Source organism: Saccharomyces mikatae, assembly GCF_947241705.1.
Source record: "Saccharomyces mikatae IFO 1815 strain IFO1815 genome assembly, chromosome: 7".
Lineage (NCBI taxonomy): Eukaryota > Fungi > Ascomycota > Saccharomycetes > Saccharomycetales > Saccharomycetaceae > Saccharomyces > Saccharomyces mikatae.
Window position 1 is genome coordinate 615,509 of NC_079262.1, and position 25,364 is coordinate 640,872.

General features: G+C 38.8%; 16 protein-coding genes and 1 non-coding gene across 17 annotated transcripts; 7 read left to right on the forward strand and 10 right to left on the reverse strand.

Moving 5' to 3' along the window:
- Positions 1-274: 274 nt before the first annotated feature.
- Smki_7.trna21K lies at positions 275-347 on the reverse strand. Its single transcript has one exon. It is a non-coding gene; the product is annotated as a tRNA-Lys (tRNA).
- Positions 348-560: 213 nt separating this feature from the next.
- CDC26 (anaphase promoting complex subunit CDC26) lies at positions 561-905 on the forward strand (the record flags this gene model as incomplete). The annotated part of the gene is made up of 1 exon (XM_056222773.1): positions 561-905. The coding sequence occupies one exon, from the start codon at positions 561-563 to the stop codon at positions 903-905; it is 345 nt and encodes a 114-aa protein (XP_056082431.1).
- Positions 906-1,041: 136 nt separating this feature from the next.
- RSC8 (Rsc8p) lies at positions 1,042-2,715 on the reverse strand (the record flags this gene model as incomplete). The annotated part of the gene is made up of 1 exon (XM_056222774.1): positions 1,042-2,715. One exon carries the CDS (start codon positions 2,713-2,715, stop codon positions 1,042-1,044), a length of 1,674 nt encoding a protein of 557 aa, XP_056082432.1.
- A 226-nt stretch (positions 2,716-2,941) lies between these two features.
- IRC5 (putative ATPase) lies at positions 2,942-5,464 on the forward strand (the record flags this gene model as incomplete). The annotated part of the gene is made up of 1 exon (XM_056222776.1): positions 2,942-5,464. The coding sequence occupies one exon, from the start codon at positions 2,942-2,944 to the stop codon at positions 5,462-5,464; it is 2,523 nt and encodes an 840-aa protein (XP_056082433.1).
- Positions 5,465-5,532: 68 nt separating this feature from the next.
- Positions 5,533-7,056, reverse strand: OSW7 (Osw7p; the record flags this gene model as incomplete). The annotated part of the gene is made up of 1 exon (XM_056222777.1): positions 5,533-7,056. The coding sequence occupies one exon, from the start codon at positions 7,054-7,056 to the stop codon at positions 5,533-5,535; it is 1,524 nt and encodes a 507-aa protein (XP_056082434.1).
- A 703-nt stretch (positions 7,057-7,759) lies between these two features.
- SAP155 (Sap155p) lies at positions 7,760-10,741 on the forward strand (the record flags this gene model as incomplete). The annotated part of the gene is made up of 1 exon (XM_056222778.1): positions 7,760-10,741. One exon carries the CDS (start codon positions 7,760-7,762, stop codon positions 10,739-10,741), a length of 2,982 nt encoding a protein of 993 aa, XP_056082435.1.
- Positions 10,742-10,868: 127 nt separating this feature from the next.
- On the reverse strand, positions 10,869-11,756 carry ERJ5 (Erj5p; the record flags this gene model as incomplete). Its single annotated transcript, XM_056222779.1, has 1 exon — positions 10,869-11,756. One exon carries the CDS (start codon positions 11,754-11,756, stop codon positions 10,869-10,871), a length of 888 nt encoding a protein of 295 aa, XP_056082436.1.
- A 199-nt stretch (positions 11,757-11,955) lies between these two features.
- KEG1 (Keg1p) lies at positions 11,956-12,561 on the forward strand (the record flags this gene model as incomplete). Its single annotated transcript, XM_056222780.1, has 1 exon — positions 11,956-12,561. One exon carries the CDS (start codon positions 11,956-11,958, stop codon positions 12,559-12,561), a length of 606 nt encoding a protein of 201 aa, XP_056082437.1.
- A 37-nt stretch (positions 12,562-12,598) lies between these two features.
- Positions 12,599-13,468, reverse strand: IRC6 (Irc6p; the record flags this gene model as incomplete). The annotated part of the gene is made up of 1 exon (XM_056222781.1): positions 12,599-13,468. One exon carries the CDS (start codon positions 13,466-13,468, stop codon positions 12,599-12,601), a length of 870 nt encoding a protein of 289 aa, XP_056082438.1.
- A 24-nt stretch (positions 13,469-13,492) lies between these two features.
- Positions 13,493-14,938, reverse strand: DUG1 (metallodipeptidase; the record flags this gene model as incomplete). The annotated part of the gene is made up of 1 exon (XM_056222782.1): positions 13,493-14,938. The coding sequence occupies one exon, from the start codon at positions 14,936-14,938 to the stop codon at positions 13,493-13,495; it is 1,446 nt and encodes a 481-aa protein (XP_056082439.1).
- Positions 14,939-15,643: 705 nt separating this feature from the next.
- On the forward strand, positions 15,644-16,501 carry MRX20 (Mrx20p; the record flags this gene model as incomplete). The annotated part of the gene is made up of 1 exon (XM_056222783.1): positions 15,644-16,501. One exon carries the CDS (start codon positions 15,644-15,646, stop codon positions 16,499-16,501), a length of 858 nt encoding a protein of 285 aa, XP_056082440.1.
- Positions 16,502-16,576: 75 nt separating this feature from the next.
- Positions 16,577-17,665, reverse strand: CNN1 (centromere-binding protein CNN1; the record flags this gene model as incomplete). Its single annotated transcript, XM_056222784.1, has 1 exon — positions 16,577-17,665. One exon carries the CDS (start codon positions 17,663-17,665, stop codon positions 16,577-16,579), a length of 1,089 nt encoding a protein of 362 aa, XP_056082441.1.
- Positions 17,666-17,787: 122 nt separating this feature from the next.
- BNA6 (nicotinate-nucleotide diphosphorylase (carboxylating)) lies at positions 17,788-18,675 on the reverse strand (the record flags this gene model as incomplete). Its single annotated transcript, XM_056222785.1, has 1 exon — positions 17,788-18,675. One exon carries the CDS (start codon positions 18,673-18,675, stop codon positions 17,788-17,790), a length of 888 nt encoding a protein of 295 aa, XP_056082442.1.
- A 960-nt stretch (positions 18,676-19,635) lies between these two features.
- RMD8 (Rmd8p) lies at positions 19,636-21,615 on the forward strand (the record flags this gene model as incomplete). The annotated part of the gene is made up of 1 exon (XM_056222787.1): positions 19,636-21,615. The coding sequence occupies one exon, from the start codon at positions 19,636-19,638 to the stop codon at positions 21,613-21,615; it is 1,980 nt and encodes a 659-aa protein (XP_056082443.1).
- A 386-nt stretch (positions 21,616-22,001) lies between these two features.
- Positions 22,002-22,373, forward strand: KGD4 (alpha-ketoglutarate dehydrogenase subunit KGD4; the record flags this gene model as incomplete). Its single annotated transcript, XM_056222788.1, has 1 exon — positions 22,002-22,373. The coding sequence occupies one exon, from the start codon at positions 22,002-22,004 to the stop codon at positions 22,371-22,373; it is 372 nt and encodes a 123-aa protein (XP_056082444.1).
- A 167-nt stretch (positions 22,374-22,540) lies between these two features.
- On the reverse strand, positions 22,541-23,341 carry PRE4 (proteasome core particle subunit beta 7; the record flags this gene model as incomplete). Its single annotated transcript, XM_056222789.1, has 1 exon — positions 22,541-23,341. One exon carries the CDS (start codon positions 23,339-23,341, stop codon positions 22,541-22,543), a length of 801 nt encoding a protein of 266 aa, XP_056082445.1.
- Positions 23,342-23,637: 296 nt separating this feature from the next.
- On the reverse strand, positions 23,638-25,275 carry RET2 (coatomer subunit delta; the record flags this gene model as incomplete). The annotated part of the gene is made up of 1 exon (XM_056222790.1): positions 23,638-25,275. One exon carries the CDS (start codon positions 25,273-25,275, stop codon positions 23,638-23,640), a length of 1,638 nt encoding a protein of 545 aa, XP_056082446.1.
- Positions 25,276-25,364: the final 89 nt, after the last annotated feature.

A 25,364-nucleotide genomic window follows, 5' to 3' on the forward strand; every position in this document is an offset into this window, starting at 1 on the left:
GATTACGAAAGTTGTGGTTCGCGATGTTTTGCTTATGCCACTTTTGCAAAGCTTTGTTTTGTCGCTCTTGCTTATGGGCGTGAAGGACTGGCTTCACTACATACGCTTGAAAGGACGAACCCTAGGCAGCCGTATTAGGCAGAGACTTTTCTCGATCTAAATAGTACATATAGTCGTATCTCGTTTTGTATAAGCTTAAGCCTAACTTTGTTGTATAAGAGCCGAGCCCGATGTGCAAAATGAAAAAAAAACGATAAATAGGAAAAAAGAGAAAAGCCCTGTAGGGGGCTCGAACCCCTAACCTTATGATTAAGAGTCATACGCGCTACCGATTGCGCCAACAAGGCTTTCTAATCTCTGACTTTTGATCTTGTAAATACATCCTTGATCAGGAGTACACACTCTTTTCTCCTTTTCCTCACATTGTGCACAAAAGTGAAACAATGAGGATCTATGGTATTACACATGATGCTGTTTTAAACTGCTTGAAACGGAAGAATACATACATGAACACACACATATATATATACACAAATTGGAGGTGAAATACATTACACTCTATGATCAGAAGACCCCCCACTACCTTGCAACTCAGTCACGACGACGTGTCCTCCCTGATCGATGACCTTAACGAGCAGAAACTTAAGCAGCAGCTGAATGTCCAAAAGACAAAATATTTCCAAGGGAAAAACACCACCTCGCTACGGTCTCATACAGACATCCAAGATGTGTCACAAAATGTCGAAGACAACGACGATGATGCCGACATGTCTTCTTGTAATGACAAACCGGCCTCTGTTGCACACAACCGAATCCGCAATTCCTTGCATCTCTCCGCCGACAGCAATACCACCCATGAAACACCCAATGCAAGCGACAATCCTTTCTACATTCGTGAGGAATAAAAGCATAACAGTATTACCATCCTTATCCGCATCTACACTGACTTATAATTTTTTTGTTTTCTCTAATTTTATATACGTCGTATTATAATAAAATATGAAAAATAGTACACTGTGTTGGTTGATTTCTTTTTTTCTTTTACAATGACCACGGTTTGTACACCTGAGGCTGGGATTGTGCAATAGAATCGTCTTCACCCGCCTCTTCGTCTTCCTTGCCCACACGCTTCACACCATGGCCCGTGACCGAAGTACCATCTTCTTGACTGCCCTCTTGGTCCTTCTCCACTAGTTGTATGCCCGAGTCTACTTGCTCTGAAATCAGCACTAGTTTCTTCGACACGTTCAACTCCTCCAGCGACTTGTTCAGGTCAAGAATTTGCTTGCTCAGCGATAATCGGTCGTTCAGCATTTTCTCGGATTCTTTCACATATTTCAGTTTTTCCATTTCTAGTTGCGTTTCCAGATCACACAATTTTGTGAATTTGCTCTCTAATTTGTCCATCGTCAACTTGACTAACTCTTGGATTATCACTTGGCTCTCTTCAATGTACTTTTCTGAGATCTCCCTCGACTTGTCAGAGACCTTACCCAATCTGTCATCGCCTTGCAATAACGCCTGCACAGCGTCGTTCACACATTGCATCAACTTGGCGCCAGATGCATTGCCATCATGACTATTACCGCCCTTACCATTAAGTTGTGAACCAACTACTTCGTGAATATATTTGTCTTCAATTGGTAAGCTTAAAAACTTCTCAATGCAGTCTTCCACACGCTTATGTCCACCGACATGGGCTGAAATCTTTTCCCACTGGTCTTCATACATTTCAATACCCTCTAACAACAAAAGCATTTCCTGGTCTGACCAGTTTTTTTTAACTGTATTTCCGTTGTTTTCTAGCCTAATAAAATCCGAAGATTGGAAGTTGGCACCGAAATGACCCTCTTGGAAACACCGGGAGCAGAGGTTGGTGTCCCGTGCACGCAGATTGTGATAGCGCACATTGATCGACTCATTACCACATGTATGGCAAATATAAACCTTATGAATCTGTCTGGAGTTCTTGCTTTCATCTTGTAATGCATTGAAGTCTTGCGCGGAATCGTAAACGTTCCTTTTGATCGATAGATTAATAGGAAATTCCTTTTTGACATGCGGTTCTGCACCTTCTTCCTCTTCTGTTTCCTGTTTGATCACATTCTCCGGTAAAAATGGCTTCAAACCTTGCGGTGTGTCCAGTACCACCTGGAAGTGACCAGTAAAACTTGGCCCAATAAGACTGGGCTTGGTTCTGGGGTCAATCTGGTAATTAATCAACCCCCATTTTTCCAAAAAGGCGTGAATCTTCACTATCGATGCAACATCCATGGCCACATTTCTTCTTACAGCGGTTATAGTCAAATATTCGTATGGTGAAAGACGGTACGTGTTAATGATGAAATTTCTCGTGTCCTTGTATGCCTTGGGCGTCTTGAACCTTGATGAATCATTGAAGAAGTCCGGGTTCGATCTTTTTTCAATTTCATGTATCTTCGAAATATCAAACCAAGAGGCAAACGACGGAATAATCACTGGGTGTGTTTGCTTTGCCAAAAACCTTAGGGCCTTTTCTTCCAGTTTCTGTGCTTCTTGCTCGTAGTTGATCTTCTTATGAGCCACTTCTGCTCCTAAGGTGGCAGATTCCTCCTTTGCCTGTTCTTGTAGTAAGTGAGGAAAAGATGGCGTGTTGGTGGTCGTAGTAGGTGGCTCTTCGGTCGCCTCGTACGAGTCTACCATGGGGACATCCTTATCCTTCTCTGTATCACTCATTATCCTATCGTTTTATCTACCCCTTGTGTCTCTGCTCTGCTTTTTCTTTGACCTTTTACTCTAAATCTGACGACTAATTCTATGTTGATGAAACTTCGCTTGTTTTTTCCAACTTTTTCACGTCAAGCGGGTGACAAACAGAAACGCCATAATTAAATAAAACAGAGATGTAATAAGGACATGTCAAAACTGGCGATGAGATGAGCAGTTGCTCCAATACAAACCAATGACTGTTATTGAAGACACCATGGGGGCCAGAGTGGCTGCAAGGACCAGAAATATGAAAAGCAGCAGTAATTACAGGGAGAAGGAAGTAGACGATATGACTGCGGACATTCTAGATTCAGAAGATGACGACAGTAAAAAAGGCAACGACAAAAATGATGATGCCCCCGTATGGTTACAAGACGACGTTCGTTCAGACGAAGATATTGAGCTGAACTCAGAGGACGATTCCGACACAGAAGCCATCCAAGCCCAAATGGTGGATACATTGAGTAAAGACACGAAGTCAGAGCAAAGTTCCTTGGACACTGAATTGTCTGAAATGGATACTAAGACCGTTTCTCTAAAATTGAAGAAATTGAACGAGTTCGTGAGGCAAAGTCAAGTATATTCCAGTATCATCGCAGATACTTTACTACAAAAATCCAATGAGGTTGCTAATTCTAATATCAAAGATGGTGACGACATCAGTAGTCAAGAACAGCCTTCCAAAAGACATAAAACAAAAAAAAAATCAATAACAGATTTTTTCAAAAAGCAGAAAAAGGATGAAAATATCGCCACTCCACAGAATTCTTCAGATGATATAGCCGTAAAACAACCTCGTCTGGTGAGAAACTGCACTTTAAAACCTTATCAATTAGAAGGCCTCAACTGGCTGATTACTCTCTATGAAAATGGTCTCAATGGAATCCTCGCTGATGAAATGGGTCTTGGTAAAACTGTTCAAAGTATTGCTCTTTTAGCGTTCATATATGAAATGGATACAAAGGGCCCATTTCTGGTGGCTGCACCTTTAAGTACCCTAGATAATTGGATAAACGAATTTGCAAAATTCGCACCTGACCTACCAGTTTTGAAATATTATGGGGCCAATGGTTATAAAGAACGTTCCACAAAGTTGAAAAACTTCTTTAAGCTACATGGTGGCACGGGAGTCATTATTACATCATATGAAATTATTCTAAGAGATACTGATTTGATCATGAGTCAAAATTGGAAGTTTTTAATAGTCGATGAAGGCCACCGTTTAAAAAATATAAATTGCAGGCTCATCAAAGAATTGAAGAAAATCAATACTTCGAACAGACTGTTGCTGACAGGAACACCTTTACAAAATAATCTGGCCGAATTATGGTCACTTTTGAATTTCATCATGCCTGATATTTTTGCCGATTTCGAAATATTTAATAAATGGTTTGATTTTGACAGTTTAAACTTAGAATCCGGTTCAAACTCTGAGGCATTAAATAAGCTAATCAACGATGAATTACAGAAGAATTTGATTTCAAATTTGCACACAATTCTAAAACCATTTCTTTTGAGAAGGTTGAAAAAAGTTGTTCTGGCAAATATTCTACCCCCAAAGAGGGAATATATTATAAATTGCCCAATGACAGTGGTACAGAAAAAATTCTACAAAGCAGGATTGAATGGAAAGCTAAAGAAAACTTTGTTTAAGGAACTGATCAAAGACTTTTTCACTTTGAATGATGACTATATTGGTCACATTTCAAACCGATCCATAAGAGATTTTATTGACTTTAAACTATCCAGTAATGAAAGTTCTAATACAGACAATAAAATCAATTCTACTTTGTTACAAATGGACAAATTATATAAGGAAAATCTGCAGGTCGAAATATCAAATAAAAAGTTACAGAACATGATGATGCAACTAAGGCAAATAATTGACTCAACCTTTTTGTTTTACTTTCCATACTTACATCCAGAGGATTTGACTTTGGAGAATCTTTTAAAGACATCTGGAAAATTACAAACAATACAAAGGTTAATTCCCCCATTAATTTCTGAAGGGCACAAGGTACTGATCTATTCTCAGTTTGTGAACATGCTTGACTTGATTGAAGATTGGTGCGATTTAAACTCGTTCGCGTCATTTCGAATTGATGGTTCAGTAAATAATGAAACAAGAAAGGCTCAGTTAGAGAAATTTAATAGCTCGAAAGATAAACACAAGATTTTTCTGTTATCCACAAGAGCCGCAGGTTTGGGTATCAACCTAGTCGGGGCAGATACAGTGGTCCTGTTTGATAGTGACTGGAACCCACAGGTAGACTTACAAGCCATGGACAGGTGTCACCGTATTGGTCAAGAATCACCAGTTATAGTATACAGATTGTGTTGCGATAATACTATTGAACATGTTATATTAACTCGAGCAGCTAATAAGCGGAATTTGGAAAGAATGGTTATTCAAATGGGAAAGTTTAACAGCCTGAAAAAACTGGCGTTAAATGAAGGTTCATTTCTGAAGGCAAACAAAGTGGGTGTTAATGTCACTAATAAAGACTTAGTGCAAGAATTATCTATGCTTTTAATGAGTAACGAATCCAGTATTGGGTTCAAAAGTGAGAGACAGAAAGAAGATAACTCTACTGAGGGCCAACTAACTGATAAAGAGATCGAGGAACTAACTGATAGATCACTTGAAGCATACAAGACTAACAGGGTGGTAAATCTACCCCACGTTAGGCTATTTGAAACCACTTCCGGTTTTTAGTCACACTATCGTACATTATTATTTAATTAATTATTTTATCCATACATACATAGATACATATACATCGATCAACGTCCTTGTCGTACAAACTCTTCTTCTAGCTGCTCCCTTATTTCACGGTCCCTGAAAAAAGTATCTGCTGCATTCATTCTCTGTGCAAAGGTATCCTGAATACTATTCTTCGTACTTTGGAAATCAGTTTTGAGTTTGGTTATCCATTCCAATATCAAAGTCATGTCTAAATCATGCTTGATTAGGCGATTCCTCTCTGAAATAACTTTCTTTTTTAAATTCATAAAACGATGCCAATTCAAATGATTTTCCTCGACATATTCAGAGTCATACTGATCTTTCAAATGTAAGCTTCTTATGTCCATATATGCCATTCTCTGTGACCATTGGCTTACCATTATATCCCCCCACTCCTCGTAAACTTCGACGTTTTCAAGGCGAATCGATTCCGCCAGTTTCGCCATTTCAGTAAGGAAAGAGTCTAATGAACAAAAAAGAGAATTCTCAAAATCTAACAAATGTAATTTGTAGTTTTTCAATATTGATGTAATCGAAGATTTAGTAACATAAGCCTCCAATTCAAACTGGCCTGATTCATCAAAGTACTTTATTTTACTCCGTTCAGGATCAAATTTAGAAGTACAATTAATGTCTTTGATCCTTGAATCCAAAAACCTTAACTGCTCACCAACTGTCTTGTTTAGGTCATCAAGCCTGTTAGTGATTTCAGTAGATTTATTCCGCACTTGAGCTTCGAACGTAGAGTGTATCTCTGAATCCAAAAGTGCTACCGCCCTGCGTACTTTTGACTCAATGGCCTTGATCCATGCTTCGTATTCCACTTTTAGTGATTCTGGTTCGTATATTTCTAACTCTGCATGGTTATCGGAACCAATAATAATCTTTGAAAAATCCTGCAAAATGGCAGCAGTGACGAGTTGTGAGTTTCCGCGGTCATCCTGTCCATCCTCGAACTCGTACTCTTGATTCCTCTCCACAGTCTCAATTTCGTCGTCAGCATCATCGTCGTCGTCATCATCGTCTTCGTCGTCATAATCTTCAGTTTCCGAGTCTGTCTCAAAAATCGGTTTAACGTGCGTACTATCAACACTAAAAGAGCCATATTTCATCCAGTTGGTAGAAGAATTAAAAGGGTTTTCTAGCACATTTTTCACATTATCCGTATATGGCTTTAAATAATACCAAGCGATCCTCAGATGATTCAACATGGGCCCCAATTTTGAATGTAGTGAACAACAGAGCTCGTTTAACCTCAAAAAAGAAGAAACGTTGTACCAAAAGCGGTAAAGATATGCCAAAAGTTTCCTCAAAGGAGAGTTAGGGTACTTCTCCATCAACGGTCTTATTGATTGCGAGTACTTTTCAACTAGATAATCAGTCACAACCGAACCTTCAAGCAACTTGGGATGTAAGAAAGAGCTCCCTGGAAATCGTGTGTACTGGCATACGGCCTCTAAGTTTGTGGCAAAGTTTCCTGGACCATTTTGTTGACAAACTAAGTACCTAAGCATGAAGATGCAAGCCAGCAAAGCAGTGATTACTTTGAAAATGGCCCTCATGATTATAGTAAAGAACTACCACCGTTTTCGCCTAGCAAAAGGACAAATCGATCAGTAGCAGAAGCCGGAATAGTAATCTCACCGAAATAAAGCAATTCTTCAAGAACCAAAAAGCACACTTTGATGTGATGCAAGTTTCACCTCAATGACCATTATGTAATTTTGGCTAAATTGATGCTTGTATTGTGGCTTAAAAGGGCCATAATGACAACAAGGAATGTCAGGGTTAAACCATTTTGTAATGAGGGTATAAGATAATAAATGAGAGGGCTGGTAAAGGGCTGAAAAAAAAAGATAGGTCTTCTTAGGGTTATCCCTTCCTCTAGAAAAAAAGAAAAAAAATAATCTTGAGTGGCCAATTAGAACCAGAACCAACAATATCGTGGTATAATCCGGTCTAAAAGGATTAATAGGAAGGAGTTATTAGACTATTGGACTCAGTATTTTCCTCTAAGAAGCAGTTAAGAAACTGAGAGATTAAAGCTAAATAGTTGGGTTTGAGTGAACATCCCTTTTTTTTTCTTCTTCCTCTTTTCTATCATTCTCATTTTATTTCACTTCTGATTTTACTTTAGCCCGATTAGAATACAAGCGTTACTTCCCTGAACTATAACCTCTGCCGTCCCCACTTTTATTGATTTGGAGCAGAATTTTTTTACGAAGAGAGAAAAAGAAGAGACCAACACAACAAGCCAGTTTAAAGATGTCATTCTGGCCTTTTGGACAGAATCTGACTCATTCTAATATCAACAAGATTCTAGATGAGTATTTTCACGTGTTACACGAACTAGAGCGGATCAACCCGAGTGTTGGTAAGGCCATTCCTGCGATTTTTAACAACGTGCAGCAGCGAGGTACGAATGACTCCCTGGATTCTATTCCGGAGGAGTATAGTCAAGGCAATGATATAAAGACAGCAGATGGAGATCAGAAAAGCCGGTTTGAGAAGGATGAACAGCAGGAACGGTATGAGAAGGAGGAGGAGGAGCGTAGCATGAATTCTAGCGAATCTTCCACTACATCGTTCTCTTCAGGGTCAACTTCGAAAACGGATTTAGATGAGGAGGATATTAGTAATACCACTGCCCCCATGATGGTTACCACAAAGAGTCTGGATAATTCTTTCATTGAAAAAATGCTCGTTGAAACGGAGCTTTTGAATGAACTATCGAGACAAAACAAGACGTTACTCGACTTCATTTGTTTTGGGTTTTTCTTTGATAAGAGAACTAATAAAAAAGTAAATAATATGGAATATCTGATCGATCAACTGATGGAATGTATCTCAAAAATTAAAACTGCCACCACAGTGGACCTCAACAATCTGATAGATTACCAAGAACAGCAGCAGCTCGATGATAGCTCCCAAGAGGATATCTACGTAGAATCTGATACGGAACAAGAAGAAGAGAGAGAGGAGAATAATAACAGTAACAATAACAAGAGACGAAAACGTGGCAGCTCTTCGTTCAATAGCGACGATAACGACGACAACGATGCGAACGAGGATGATGAATCTGCTTATTTGACGAAAGCCACTATAATATCTGAGATCTTTTCTCTAGATATTTGGTTGATTAGCGAATCATTGGTGAAAAATCAATCATACTTGAACAAGATTTGGTCTATCATCAACCTTTCAAACTTTAATTCTGAGAATTCTCCTTTGGTACCGATATTCTTAAAGGTTAATCAAAACCTGTTACTAACTAGGCAAGATCAATATTTGAATTTCATTCGAACAGAGAAGAGCTTTGTGGACGATATGTTGAAGCATGTAGATATTTCATTGTTGATGGATTTTTTCCTAAAGATAATATCCACAGATAAGATTGAATCGCCAACGGGAATAATCGAATTAGTGTATGACCAGAACTTAATTAGCAAGTGTTTGAGCTTTCTCAATAACAAACAATCACCAGCGGATATCCAAGCCTGTGTAGGTGATTTTCTAAAAGCTTTGATTGCCATCTCTGCCAATGCACCCCTGGATGATATTTCGATTGGACCAAATTCTTTGACTAGACAATTAGCATCACCAGAATCCATCGCGAAGCTAGTTGATATCATGATCAATCAAAGAGGTGCTGCACTAAATACCACTGTCTCGATTGTTATCGAACTGATAAGGAAAAACAATTCGGACTACGATCAAGTCAATCTCCTAGCCACTACTATCAAGACACATCCGCCTTCAAATAGAGATCCAATATATTTAGGTTATTTACTCCGGAAATTTTCCGACCATTTGTCGGATTTTTTCCAAATCATTTTAGACATTGAAAATGATCCAAACATTCAGTTACATGAAAATCAGTTGCATGAAAAGTTTAAACCTTTAGGATTTGAAAGATTCAAAGTGGTGGAATTAGTCGCTGAGTTACTTCATTGCTCAAATATGGGATTAATGAATTCTAAAAGGGCTGAGAGAATTGCCAGAAGAAGAGATAAAGTAAGGAGTCAATTATCCCATCATTTACAAGACGCGCTAAATGATTTAAGTATCGATGAAAAGGAACATTTCAAAACGAACACCTCTCTAACAAATAACGTTAATGACAATTTAATAAATAATAACGGTAAACAAAATAATAATGACAATAATGATGACGATGATGAAAGCGATTATGGCGATGAAATAGATGAAAGCTTTGAAATTCCATATATCAATATGAAGCAAAATACAAAACTTAGGACTGACCCCACTGTGGGGGATTTGTTCAAGATCAAACTTTATGATACGCGAATCGTTTCCAAAATAATGGAATTATTTTTAACGCATCCCTGGAACAATTTTTGGCATAATGTTATATTCGACATAATTCAGCAAATATTCAATGGTAGGATGGATTTTTCCTATAATTCATTCCTTGTATTGTCTCTTTTTAACTTAAGGAGCTCATATCAATTCATGACTGATATAATTATTCCGAATGAAAAAGAAATGAACGTTTCTGGCTTTACTCCCGTTTCTAGAGACCCAAATTTTGATTTTAGGATAACTACTGATTTCATATTAAAGGGTTACCAAGATTCTTATAGATTTTATGAGCTGAGGAAAATGAATTTGGGATATATGGGCCATATAGTCTTGATTGCTGAAGAAGTGGTCAAGTTTTCCAAACTATACAAAGTGGAACTAATCTCTCCTGATATCCAAGATATTCTACAAACCGAAGAGTGGCAATACTACTCTGAGGAAGTGTTAAACGAAACAAGAATGATGTACTCAAAAATTCTTGGTGGCGGAAGTTATATCGATGATGGAAACGGTAACATCATTCCACAGCTTCCTGATAACAGTACAGTGTTAACACCCAACGATGAAACAAACAATACTAATGAAATGTTTGATTCAGATACTGGAAAGAGTAATGGGAATAGTGGTGGCGGCCAATTGATTAACGTTGAATCTTTAGAAGAACAATTGTCTTTGTCCACAGAATCTGATTTACATAATAAATTAAGGGAAATGTTAATCAATAGGGCTCAGGAAGACGTTGACAATAAAAACATGGAGAATGGAGTTTTCATACTTGGACCCCCCGATAATAAGAACGATAATAATAACACTAACATTAATAACAACAACAATAATAATAACGATAATAATGATAATGACAATGATAATGCTCGTAATTATAATGAAAATGCTGATAATGATAATGATTATGATCATGAATGATACATTGTTTTGTACTTTTCTTTAATTTGTATATATGAATAATTATTTGTATGTATATGTACTATGTAGTTTTCCATTCATTCATTCATTCATTCATCAAGATGAAATAAATACTTCTTCTTACGCTTCACTTGCGTGAATAGATTACTTTGCCATTAGGCAATTCCATTTTCTTCTGACCTTTCTTCGCAGATCTCCTTTTCACTGTGTTTCCTTTTTTTACGTGCTCCCCATCAAATTTTTTATTATCCTTCAATATCTCTTCCTCTTCCGTATCGCTAACAAATCTACCCAATGTAATGTTCCAAATGGAGGCAGGTATTTTCCAAAACCAACACTTCTTTACTGAAGGTTTGTCCAAAGTATCCGGTGAGATTAGAGTTTCACTTCCGTCAGGCTCCATAACGTAGACGTCGCTAAACCTTACAACCAAATTCTTCCCTTCATCCTCTTCATTCTGCTTAAATGTCAATTGTTTAACACCTAGTCCATTAGTGTTATCTTGCTGTTTACATTGGTCGATAAAGTTTTCAATTCTAGATCTTTGAGAACGATACTGTATAATAGAAATGATATACTGCCCAATGTTGATGACTATCCAAATGAAAGCCAGCACAAACCACGTTTTGGGTTTCACTCTCGTAAAATAAAACCCACCCTTATGAAAATCATAGTTCGGAAACCCATTTAGCAAATAATAATCATAAATCTTACGATTGGAGCTATTGGAAAGAATTTGAGTAGCCAAGTTCAATCTTTCATACAATTTGCGGTACTTGGGATTCTTATCCGGGTGGTACTTCTTAGACAGCTTTCTCAAATTCTTGGTAATTTCCTTTGAATTAGATTGCTGCAATTTGGGTAGCTTTAAAAACTTGTAAAAGTTCATTTCTGAGCCATATTTTGTACTTATTTCATTTTGCAATTGGAAAATTTCTGTTTCAATGGTAGTAAAAGCATATACAAATGAAACAAAGCCCAGTATAAGCAACGCTGGTTTCCAGTAGCCCTTCATCCTCTTAGTGATTTGATCGGTTTAGTTTTCTGTCTGTTTTCCATTCTTTCGCTACGTGTTATTTGGAAGATCTCTTTTTTTTTGCCAGTGTTGATATTAAATCATAGAAAAATGAACATAACTTAGATTCAAATAGGGAATACGGTACATATGACTTGACAAAAGTATTCAAGTACGTATATTCAAGAGGTACTCAAGAATGGCAGGTATTAGATTGATTCATAAGCTTTACCAGTATTATCAATTAGCCACAAGCTTCTTGTATGCTGCACTATTGATGCGATGGTCAATAATAATGCCTTTGGTGGGATCTCGGTTTTTGCCTGGAGGGATCCATGAGTTCTTAATATATTTGATGCTTTGCTCCAGCCTTGTGGAAATTCTTTGGTTGCTCAGGTTTCATGGGTTCAGAAATGGTTTATTTTCAAGAACCTTTTTGAAGAACTTAAATTTTATCTACCTAGTCAGAGTGATCCATTTTTATGACGATTATGAACACGCATTGATCTTGAAAAATGCATCTTATTCCAGTTTCATCATTTGTTTGTCTTTATCTCAAGCATATTGTCACTGGTGTAAACTTTTTAAACGTGAAGGTGTAAAGGAAAAAACCATGGTCTGGAAGGCTAACACATTTGTCACATTGCCCATTTTATACTTGAGTGAATTTGCTTTACTGCTGTTAAACATTCAAGTCAAAAACTATCATTCTACTCTGACTTTAGATATGGTAAACAGGGCGGTTTTACTAGCATATTTCCCAATACTAATAACAGCATACAGAAAACTATTGCAGAATAAGTAATTTTATTGCTTCAACATATATATGTATGTAGATTTACTCATAAAAATTCGGATAGTTGTTCAGCAATTTCTTCTGCAAAAGCATCAGCTTCATTACTGTTCTCCATAGATTTATACTTTATTCTCGCACTTTGCAGATTTTTAATTATCTGTTCAAGTGGCATATCCTTGGATTTCTTGTCCATTATCATAGTTATCGGTTGAAGCTTACAATTTAACCAATCGTGGGTATCTATTATTTCCTGTACCCTATCAAGCCCCAATTTCTCCCCATATTCGTTGTGATTGATGGTTGGCTTTGACCTAGTCCAATTTATGAATTCGATGACGTTGGTGAAACTGCTGCACCGATTTTCATTGAGTTCATCAATTTCCTCTTGCTCCACTTCTTTGTTAACATTAACCAACACAATAAATGTATTTGGATGAACGGACGTCATGAATTGGGTCAATAGTTCTTGTGGTGCCATTAATCTATTGTCTGTTATTAGGATTATTCCTGCCATAACGTTTCTAAGTGGCTCACATTCCAATGTAACAAATTCCTCTATCCATACTGGCAAGTCTTTGAACGAATCTATATACAGATCGAAAGAGGTTTTATAGTATTTATTTTCCCAAGTTTGGTCCTTTATTATACTGACACTGGTCGTACTGCAGTGGAATAAGTCCTGCAATAGTTGAGTTTTCAAAAAGTTGTGCGAGTGATGCGATAACACCAGTATTTTATTCTGAGGATATTCAGGAGCATTCATTGCAAGTTTGGTATTCTTTGCATGCATACTACCTTGAAACGGTTGAGCTATCCTATATCTACCTAGTACTTCCCGTTTTTCTCCTCTATTTTCACAAATTGAGTAGATATGAACAAACTTGAAATGGCATAAAAAGTAAACATTTACACACATATACATAGATATAAATAAGCTGGATTAGTTCTCTGGCGAATCAGCATAGTATTGTAGGTAAGCAGCCATGGTCTTCATACCACCAACAAAATTTGAAATATCCAATTTTTCATTGATAGAGTGAGCACCATCATCGCCCCTGCCCATTGGTAACAATAAGACACTAGTGTTCAAAGCGTCTTGGAAGGTCAAAGTGATTGGGATTGAACCACCTTCTCTAGTGAAATCAGGATCAACACCATAGACCAATTTTGTAGCCTTCCTAGCCGCAGTAAATTGAGCATTGAATGGATCAGAAACCCAGTAAGCACCATCATGTATTAATTCGGTCCTACATTTGTTTGGAGAATTCAATGCTTTGAATTTGGCGTCACAATGCTTTTGAACCAATGAAGTTAATTTTTCAGAGTTCATATCTGGAACAGTTCTAATAGAAAACTTACCGAAAACCTTTGCTGGAATAACAGTCTTGGCACCTTGGGCAGAAAAGGCACCTTCCACCCCATGAATAGACAATGAAGGGTACCTCCATCTGTGCATTAGGATGTCTTCCTTCTTGTCGTACAAACTTGTTTTAGAACCAGTTGCAGCGTTCAATTCTTCGACACTAAATTCGATGTCTTTGTATAGGGCTTTTTCCTTCTCGGTTAGAGGAGCAACCATTTCGTCAATACCGTCAATCAAGATTCTCCCCTTAGAATCTACAAGGGAACCCAGAACTTGCATCAAATCGATCATGGGTTCAGCAACAACACCACCAAAAATACCGGAGTGTAAATCCGCACCTGGACCTTCAATAATGGTTTGGTAGTAGTTACAACCTCTGAGGCCGTAAGTCAAAACAGGCTTTTTAGTGCCTAACCAATAATTATCAGAAATACAAACAGCGTCAACACCTTTGAAGTAATCGTTGGCCTCTTTTTTAATCAATTCATCTAATTTTAAAGAACCACTTTCTTCCATACCTTCGAAACAAGTGACCAAGTTAACAGGAAGCTCCTTGCCGGATGCCTTGAAAGCGTCCACAACATTAATCCAAGACAACAATGGACCCGTATCATCGGTGACACCTCTACCTTTCATAACACCGTTGGACTCATCAATGACCAGCTTGAAGGGTTCAGTATCCCAGCCGTCTTCCAATTGAGCGGGCTGAACGTCATAATGGCCGTATACCAAAACTGTCTTTTTTGAGGAATCGTTACCAAATCTGGATAGAATGACAGGTGGTAAAGTCAAATTTGGTGTAGAAATCGGTGGAGGCTGAATACCCAAGTCGACCATCTTAATGTCATGGAACCCCGATTGCGACAGTTGCTCGGAAATAAACTTGGCCTTTTCAAATACTTTGGGCCTTAGCGATTCGTCTGAAGAAACAGCGGGGATTTGAATGGCCTTACTTAGCCTGCTGAAGAATTGAGGCTTTAAGGTGTCGATCTTTTGAAAAACTGAGGTGAGTGAGTGAGACATGCTTGCGTAGGATGCTCTGTGGTGACTGATCTCGGCAACAAAGAAAGGCCAATTGATAAGAACAACAAGTTGCCATTATTATACTGTATCTTTTTTTGACACATTTCTTCGTAGCCGTTATGAATGACGAATATAAGGGATTTTGGTAAAAAAGGACGTAACATTGGTCAATTAAGCTTGGCACAAATAGCTCTTTTAAAGAGCCTCGTCTAGTGCTGAAAATCTATCAAATAGCCTGCAGCATAGTACTGTAATCATCATTTGATTTGAGGAACCGAATTGAATTTTTTTCAGCTTTCCTTTGGTGCTCCATATTGGACATAAAAATTTAATGATATCAGACTTGTATTATCAAAACGCAGTATTTGGAAAAACGATTTGAAGTGTTACTTCTTGTATGTTACTTTTGTCATACTACTTAGTTCTAACGGTTTTGTATGAGAAAGGCAGGGGGATTCTTTCGCCTTATTAAGCTATTTTTCAATCGAACACAGTCGAAAAATCAATTGATATGACAGGCAAGAATACCGTGAAGAGAAAGCCAACAAGAATAACAACCGATATGGTCAGCCAAGTAAGTAAAAACTTTTCTTCTTCAAATGCCCAATACTATTATATTAACACATTACTTTTCTCCTTTCACAGAACTCTGATCTTTACAAACAGATCACTGCAGGCAGTGTAGCTGCCGTGTTTCAAACAACAATGACATATCCGTTTGAGTATTTAAAGACCAGCCTGCAATTGCAACCCAAGGGCACCACTTTTGAGATCATTTTGCCGCAGGTTAAGTCGTACTTCGCTGGTTGCTCTGCTTTGAACGTGGCAGCATTTGGTAAGACTATTTTAAGGTTTATTACATTTGACAAGTTGTGTCACTCTTTGAATAATAACATTGATAACAGTGATAATTTTCAAAGACTAACAGGCGAGAACCTCTTAATTGCTGGTACATTGACAGGGATAGCAGAGAGTTTGTTTATTATTCCTTTTGAGAACATCAAGACCAGTATGATTCAATCAGCTATGGTCGATTATAAGAAATTACAGAGAGTTCAACCAGAAACCAGCGCAAAGCCAACTTTCCATAAGACGTCGACCAAAGCTACCCCTGTGGCCCGTATAGATAAGTTGTTCCCCACGATTAAACACATGTATCAGACAAGAGGCCCTTCGGCATTCGTCCAAGGAGCAACGCCTACTATATTTAGGCAAGTCGCTAACACTTCTATTCAATTTACCGCATACACTGCATTCAAACGGCTGTTGCAAGGAAGACACGACAAGGCGTCGTCAGTAATTACAGGTTTAGCAACATCTTTCACACTTGTGGCCATGACTCAACCCATCGATGTCGTAAAGACAAGAATGATGACTCAAAATGCCAAGACCGAATATAAGAATACGTTGAATTGCATGTATAGAATATTTGTCCAAGAGGGCATGGCCACATTTTGGAAGGGTTCCATTTTTAGATTTATGAAGGTTGGAATCTCTGGTGGGCTAACGTTTACTGTTTATGAACAGGTTAGTTTGTTGCTAGGCTTCTCCTCTAGGTCTTAAAGCCGTGAACGAGTCTCTACTTTTCTCTTTGTATATAATTCCTGCACTATATACTAATCTCTTCTATTATATTCTTTAAAACAAGTAAGTTTCAATTATTGATTGAAATTCCAAGGGAAGCAATTCGTGTGCTAGCTCAAACATGTCATCGACATTATTTATAATACCCATATCAATGAACGAATCTACAAGATCTTGCTTTTGCAACGTACCGATCCTTTGTTTCAGAAAATCCATAATATTCAAAGATTCTTCTTGTATGGTGGACCACGTTTGATTCGGTAATATTATTTCATTTTCACTCAAGAATTGCCTTGTTAGATGTTTCAAGTCCATTATCTGTAACGGTTTTACTGAAGAATGTCTCACCGCAGGAATATTTAGACGCACGGGTTCGCCTTCGAAATCATCCAACTCTTCATCACTGGCACTTAGTAATGAATATTCCTCTTTCTCAGCTTGTTCTTCTTTTTCATCTTCCTCAGCGTTTGGCATAGAATCGGGTAGTCGTTCTTCTTGTTGCATTACAAAAGATGACTCGGGATCATCTACTTGCGAGTCCTCTGTTGCATCACCTGCAAGACCTGGTGACGCTCTTAAAACATCCATAGAGACATCATTAATATTATTTGGAAGATTCACCATCATTTCATCCTCATTTTCTATCATTGGAGCATCTTGTATAACGATAGGATCAATCTTTCTACTTTTCAAGCCTTTTTCTCTCTCTTGCAACTTTGAAAATATAGTTTGTGATAATGAAGTATAACCTGCTTGCATCCCATTGCTAGTGTTGTTATCTGTTGTGTTTTCACCCTCACCCTGAAGAGAGCCATCTTGCTCTATTCGGTTTCCCTCGTGCGTCAGTTCATCTATTAGATTACGAGCTCGAACCTTGCGAGCAATTGTATCGTCGCCTTGCGATTTGCGTGCTAGCACTTGGCTTAAATCTTGCAAGAAATTTCGTACTTCGTTAGGATCTTTATTAAGGATATCATGAGATTTAGTAGACGTGGATAGTAGTTTTCTATAACCGGGTGTATTCCTGATTAGTATTTCATCCTTAAGACGTTGCTCTTCAAGGGCCCTCTCACGAAAAGGGGTTCTAATCTCTGAAATTTCTGTATCTTCATTGTCACCGGCAGTCTTTCTTGGAGTACTCATCACTCTCTTCCCCTTTTGGTTGTTATCCTTCATGTTTTGTTGTTAATCGGCAACGCGTAGTTGTTTCTTGATCTTATTTGAACTATGTAAATAAAAAAGCAAGAACTAAATACCAAGCATTTTTAGTGTGCGAGTTTCAATGAGAAATCAATCACAGATGTACCTTGATGAATACTACTAGTGCTGTAAATGTCAATGTCATCGCACAAGTACTCTTCGAGGTTGTCCAATTTCAAGCCTCCACTACATTCCAAGAGGAAATGTTTTTTACCATTCCACTTGCTCTTTAAACTTTGAGCACACTTTTTCAAACCGTCACCTTGGAAGTTATCCAACATGATGACATCTGCACCAGCCTCAATGGCTTCTGTCGCTTCATCCTCACTTAAACACTCCACCTCAATCTTCACAGCAAACCCACACACAGCCCTGGCATTCTTTACTGCATTGGTGATAGAACCAGTAGCCCAAATGTGGTTGTCTTTAAGCATTACCATTGATGAAAGGTCATATCTATGGGTGTCGCACCCACCGACAAGCATAGAGTACTTTTCTAACCTACGTAATCCCGGTGTAGTCTTCCTTGTTCCCGCAATGATCCCCTTATAGCCAGTCGAACGTGCCAAACTAACAATCTTTTGCGAGGCTGTGGCAATTCCACTGCTTCTGCTGAGGATGTTCAAAGCGGTTCTTTCTGCCAATAAGATGTTTTTAGCAGGTCCGATTATTTTGGCCACAACAAGCTTGCCGGAGTCTGTCTTCGAAGGTTTCAAGAAAGAGCCTTCTTCGAACAACCATTCAACTTGCAATTCACATTGATTGAAGACTTCTTGCGCAAAGGAAACACCACACAACATACCATCTTGCTTGCAGTACAAGTTGGCTCTCTTCAGGTCAGACCCAACAACATAACCCCCGAAATCAAAAGAAGGAACGTCTTCGCTAAGCCAATTAGTGACATCTTGTCTCCATGCACCGTTAACAGGCAATAAGTGCTTATATACAGGCATTTTTTTTCTATATCCTCTTTCTGGGTCTTGTATTCTTTGTTGGGTTTTCAAGTGGTGTCTTAAATTTCCGAATTTATGGCCTAGAATTAATAAAATCTGCGGTAGGAGTCATGACAAAAGGGAATTGTCCAATCAGCTGGATTCACCAAGAGCAATGGGCTGGAGTGCCACATTATACCTTCTACAGCCAAGATTACATCGTTTTATATACGGACTCGTGTTATATTGGGCTTTGCTATTACGTATTTGAGTGCATACAATACTGTGTCACTGGAACCATTACTCTCATGAAACACAATTACAATGGTGGATTCGGCCTCTTCCGAGTTACAAAATTCGATAGATCAGGTAGTAACTTTGAAAGAAGATAGCTCGAATAATAGTATATCTAATAGGGCTGTGTGAGAAGAAGAAATTATCTCTAATTAGTAGTCGATATCCTGTAACTTTGGACTGTCACTAGCATTATATACGTGGCTGCCATTTTATGTGAATGAGAAGTGGTTCTCATTAATGCCTCAAAAGTCACAGAAAGTTCATCTTGAAAGGCGTCCAGCCTGTTCCTGGGATAGTTTATATAAAGAGCCATAATTTGGTTCGTTGCAGGTAGAATTTTCAAGGTGAAAATCTCCTTAAAATTGAAAAATGCGCTTAATAGAGGAGCAGAAAGATAAATCAGATTTCCCGTCATCTTTAAAAAGCAGGCGAAAGCCCTCTGCTTGCTTCGGCAGTGGGAATATCGACTATCTTGTTCTTTAGTTATTGATAACGTATTCTATCTTTAAATTATTTTCTTATTCAGGCTACTGGCAAAAAGTGACGATTGGCAGTAAAACTGACTAGAAAAACCTACATGAAAAACAAAACCAGGTGTACTTGAATATAAGATCTTGCCAATCGAGAGTTCGTACGCAGGTTTGCATATGAAGTGAAGAAAGAACTCGTATTTTGGTGACTAGAATGAGTTATAAGGCTAACCAACCATCTCCCGGGGAGATGCCCAAAAGGTCACCTTCTATCCTGGTGACGGACGCAAGAACATCCAAGAATAGGATGAGTGCGCCATTCGCTGGCCATGCTGCTGGCAGCAGGAAGAGCATGGAGAACAAGAATCTCGTGAGGTCTCAGGGTGTTCGATCTTCCAATATTGGCTCTTCTTCGCTGCAAAATCCCACTCATCCAAGAAGGCGATCGTCTGGTAGGTTTAGCGATATATCCATCGATAATATTCTCTCTGATAATTCAGATATACCATCTGCTAGAAGGGAGGAAAGACTTTCCAGCTCTTCAAATGATAGACCTCGCAATTATGAGCGTTTGAGTTCGCGTAGAAAGATGATTAATCCCTTACCTCCAAGAACATCGAAGACGTCACAAAAATTAGTACTGATACCTGAAGAAGACGACTTGAGTCACTTCCAAACTATGCCTACGAATGCATTGGATAGACAAAGACCAAGAGTTGGTTCTATGAAGCCCAATTCCTTCGATCGTCTACCTCGACATTCAAGGGACAAGTCCATGGCAAGAATCACTGCGTATAACGTTGCTGACGGCTTCAACCTAAATCAGTTGTATAAGTTTCTGCATGAAACTCATGAAGTCTCACCAAGACTGTACGACGAATGTTTATACGTAGCGTATACTTTACCACTACTGCCAGGTAAGGGTGGCTTCAGAATAAAATCAAATATATCTAAGAAAACAGTGGGTGGTAAGACATTGATTGATAATTTGATAGATACAAGCGAACAAAGAGACCACCATTATGAGTACTACTCAGGAGTTGAAACCGTGGAAGACGCAAATAATAATTATGAACTGGAGGCTAATGGAAATAACAACAGTACTAATCAAGACACTACAATAGTCCCTGACCACCTACCGAATCCAGTTGGTCAGCAGGATTCTTTCAATCCTATGGAACCGCAGTTTTTTGCAGAAGAAACTCCTTTAGAAATAGAGGAACGAGAAAGAACCGAAAGAATAAACATGCTAAAGAAGGAGGAGAAAGATATTGATGGAAGTAATGGCGAAAAAAATGATGAAAGTGAGCCTGTAAGCTATGTGAACGATGGTAAAGATCATCATGCGTACTCAGCTTGTTTTTCGCCGCCAGCGTCATCAGCATCTACACAGTCTGCCCTTTCCTCATCACGAGATGATTTTAATCGTGTATACGAAGTTCACAGTGACAATGGCCACGACGGCAATGACAGACATGCAGAGATTTTCATTTTCCATTATGGTGTTATCGTCTTCTGGAACTTCACTGAAATTCAAGAGAAAAATATCCTTGGTGATATAACATTTGCAGGCTATAAGAGCTTAATGATCCGACCATTAGATGAACAGGATATTGAAACTGAACAATTTCATTTTGAATATGACAGGGATACGGAAAGGCCAAGAATTTTCAACGATATCGTCACATTGCGTTCAGGGGACCACATTATCGAGTTAACACTATCACATGCTATCGCGCAATCTTCAAAATTATCAAGATTCGAATCCAGGATTTCGCCCATTTTGATATCAGTCACGAAATTACCGAAAAGACTAGCATTATATGGTACTCTTGGGTTAAAAAGGGAACAACTTTTGAAAAAATCAGGGAAGCTTTTTAAATTAAGAGTGGATGTTAACCTTTCTTCTACCATATTGGATACACCTGAGTTTTTTTGGTCGTTCGAACCAAGTTTGCATCCACTTTACGTGGCAATGAGGGAGTATTTGGAGATCGACCAAAGGGTTCAAGTATTAAATGATCGTTGTAAGGTCTTCCTGGAATTCTTTGATATATGTGTCGATTCCGTTGCTGAAAGAAACATGGCCCGTGTTACATGGTGGTTTATTCTTGTCATTTTATTTGGAGTCATATTTTCACTAACTGAAATTTTCGTTCGTTATGTAATTATACACCGTCATATATCTACGTAGATACCCATTCACTCCGGGAGATGGCATTAAACGAGTCATTATTATATTCAATTATCAAGGTGTTGAGCATTACATTTATTATCGTTATAATTTTTGGTCACGTGCCAACAAAAACATTGTTTGATTGGCTCCCCTCAAGATCGTATTAAAAGTACAATAATATATGATGAAGGAACCGAACATCTAAATGAATTCTTCGCATCAACAAAAGAACAAGGAAAAGAATAGTGGAGACTAGACTTTTAGCCAGATTATAGTTTTTAGTAATCTTTGAAGTTTTTTCACCTTTAGCCGCATTGAATTCTTTAAAGCAAACCATTAAGGAGTACTTCCCCAGGTTTTTAACCGATAATAGAAGCAAAATAAAAGTAGAGGAAAAGGAGAAGATGATTGCTACGCCTATAAGATTAGCAAAGAGTGCTTATGAGCCGATGATCAAATTTGTCGGCACGAGGCATCCGTTAGTGAAACATGCTGCTGAGAGCATTATTCATCCATGCGCTACGAACGGAATGTTACCTGGCAGCAAAGAATGTATTCCTGCAAATAAGTTCATGGAAAACTATAAGCCATTTCGCGTAGTGCCAATAAAGCATGGTACTAGCGCTAGCTTCAGCCCTTCGAAAACCTCCGCGTTCGTTGACAGACCATTGGGTAAAGGTGAACTTGCTTCCATTTTCGAGCTACCTACCAGGTTCCAGTATAAGCCCATCAACGAGAACGAAGTGGAAAGCATAAATAGCGGTGGCGCATGGTGAACGATAGATGCAGTAATATTCTAATTTTTTTTCGTTGATTTATGGTCTTTCTTTACACATACCATTATATCTATGTAAGTAAGTAGGTACGTAGAAGTAGAAAAGAGTGGTGATATTATGAATTGAAATAAAAAATGAGGATGGAGGAAAGGAAAAAATGGGCACTTTTAAACTTTTTGAGTACCGTAGCCTTTGATATCCTTCGCAAACTCCCATTTCATATTTTCGACTTGCAAGTTCTTCTTGAAAGTTAGACCTGTGTTTTTGTCAATGATGGCCAACGAGAAGCTTCTGGAAGAGCGGGCATCCCTATAATAAAGAACTCTCATCGCATTTATGATTGCTTCTTCTGCAGTTTGTACGGTGGTCTTCGGGATATCGGATTCTCGATCTACAACTTTTCTTAATAGTGGGTTGGCCATGTGTGCACCAAATCCTGTGGCCAAAGTGGGAGACGAGTACGTAACGCCTAGAAGGTTGACATATCTTAAGAATTGGTCACCGTTAGATTGTACACCTGCAACAATAATGGCATTCCAAAGTGGATTCATCTTAGATCTTCGTTGGTACATAACGGTAGCTAGATATTCGAAGATATAGCTGGGCTCGAGTGCTTCTTCAGAATCAGCCAAAGGATTATCGTACGCATTTTCAGTAACGAGATCCTCTAACAGCCTCTCAATGTGTTGCATATCAGAAATGTCACCTGATATACCCACAACGGTGTTCTGACCCACAGGGATAAGCCTTTCCACGCCATTGAATCTTAGAAGAGATCCATAAGATCCTAAGTTATCTGCTGCAATAATAACCCCATTGTCATATTTCATCGATATAACGGAAGTACCTGTAACTATTGGTTGCTGTGTGTTAGCCATGGGAGATACGCCTGCGTTGGCAATTTGTGTATTGTAAGCTCCATAGGTGGAATCTGCGGGCCTGCCCCAACTAAAAGGATCGTGATTCATTTACGCTGGCTATGTTGATATTAGTAGATGATGTGTGATCTCTGCTACCTATCCTCTTCTTCTATTAAGTTGTACTTCTTCCCATATGTTCATATTTAAGGTGGCAAATTCTAAACCAAAAAGCTAAGATGTGCTTTCAATGAAAACAACAAACGGGTAACCAATAAATGAATGCATAACATAATTATAATACAGAAAATAGCATATATGGCATCAAAGTACAAAGAAATTTCTCAGTTTTTATTTATTTATTCTTGTGTATATAAGTTAGGTATTTTATATGTGAAGATAACGTACTATTGGACAAGGTATTCGTCAGACTTCAAGGAGGCAATGACGTCGTAAGGGAACTCTTGATCATGATCGTTGGCCATTACAACAGAATGGATGGCCATACCGGTGAAGCTCTTGGCAGATTTGTCTCTGGTGGATTCTTGAAAGGAAACAGTCATTGGGTACAGAGCGTCTTCGTATGGAGCTTCTATAGTGAATGCTAGTGCACCTGCTTCGTTGGCACCGATTTTACTAATCTTAATGGAAGTTCCCGTTTCTTGGTCCATGTTGACAACTTCAGCATCGGGGCACGTGGAAGAATCCGTATTTATGTCAACTGGTTCCTGAGGGAACACTGGAATGGTAAAGACCACATCAGCAAGTTCTGATTCCAAGACGCTCTCGTATTCGATGATGACATCGAAGCCTTGTTGTGATTCGGAGGGGGAGACCCAAGTAGTTAGAGTTAATGGAACCAATGAGTCATCCTCTGCGGGAGCAATTTTACGCCATCTTAGAACACCCAGACTTTGGTCGTTGGCTGGGAAAGCCTTGGACTTATCACGTAGGGAAATCAATTTACTGGATAGGAACGCCTGTTTATCTATATTTGGATGGGTCTTAAATTGAAAGGATTTGTCGCGAACATCAATAGAGTCTGCTAGCTTTAGGTTTGAGTGGGACAAGTCATGGTCATTAATTCTTAGTTCCAAGACACCTTTCAATTCCGAAGAATGGATGGTACCGTCTCTGGAAAACTCCGCATTTATTACTTCCTTAATGGATATCAAGATACCATTGTTCTCCGGAACATCCTCCTCCGGAGGAGGTGTGCCAGAGGTGGTAGAAGATATTGCGCTTGGACGTGGTACGGCACCCGATCTTCTTCCGGCGCTACCACCCAACTTCATACCGCCAGTGGAGGAAGGTCCTGTACGATGAGATGTAGCCATTGGAGAGACTATCGGCGCCACCTCAGCAACAGCGGCGTGGGAACTTTGTAGATAAGATTGTTGCGCAGCAGGAGAAGCATGGGAGTAGTAACTGTTGATGGCGTTCGTGACGTTTGGATCTTTGCTGGCCATAAACCTGTTCGCACCATCGTAATCGCCGTTTGGAGACGCAAACCCGTGTTTTCTTTCGTGCTCCTTCCTGGCGATTTCCTTGGCACGACGCTTCCTTTCCTCAGTAGCTTCAATTTCTTTGTTACGCTCAATAATTTCTTGGATCCTTTCTTCGTGCGATTCCATAGATAAGTATGTTTGCACCTGGGTAAAAGACAAGTTTTCTTTGTACCCACCCATCGACACAATTTCATCGAATGAAGACAAAATCTCAAAGGCATTGTGAAAAATCTCCTGATCTTGGAAACTAGACAAATAGGAGTTGATTGTCTGCGAAAACAGATTCAACGTGGACAAATCCTTGATGATGTTAGATTGGCGGTTTGTGATAAGGATAATGTAATAGTTGTCGAAGGGTCTATACACGTAGCGCACGTGCTTATCCTCAACAAACGTGTGATCTGACGAGATCTCGGTAACGAGGTTCTGGAAGTTGGACAACAACTCTAGGACCCGATCTTTGGACAGATCTTTAAATTGTCTCGATAGAAGGGGTTTTCCCTGACGAGTAGTAATAGAAGCAGCCAACACAACCATTGTCTTATTCCTTCTGATGCAGCTGTAGGCGTTTGTATGATCCACTTTTGACGCTGGGCCAACTGCCCTTGTTCTTGAGGTGTCAACAA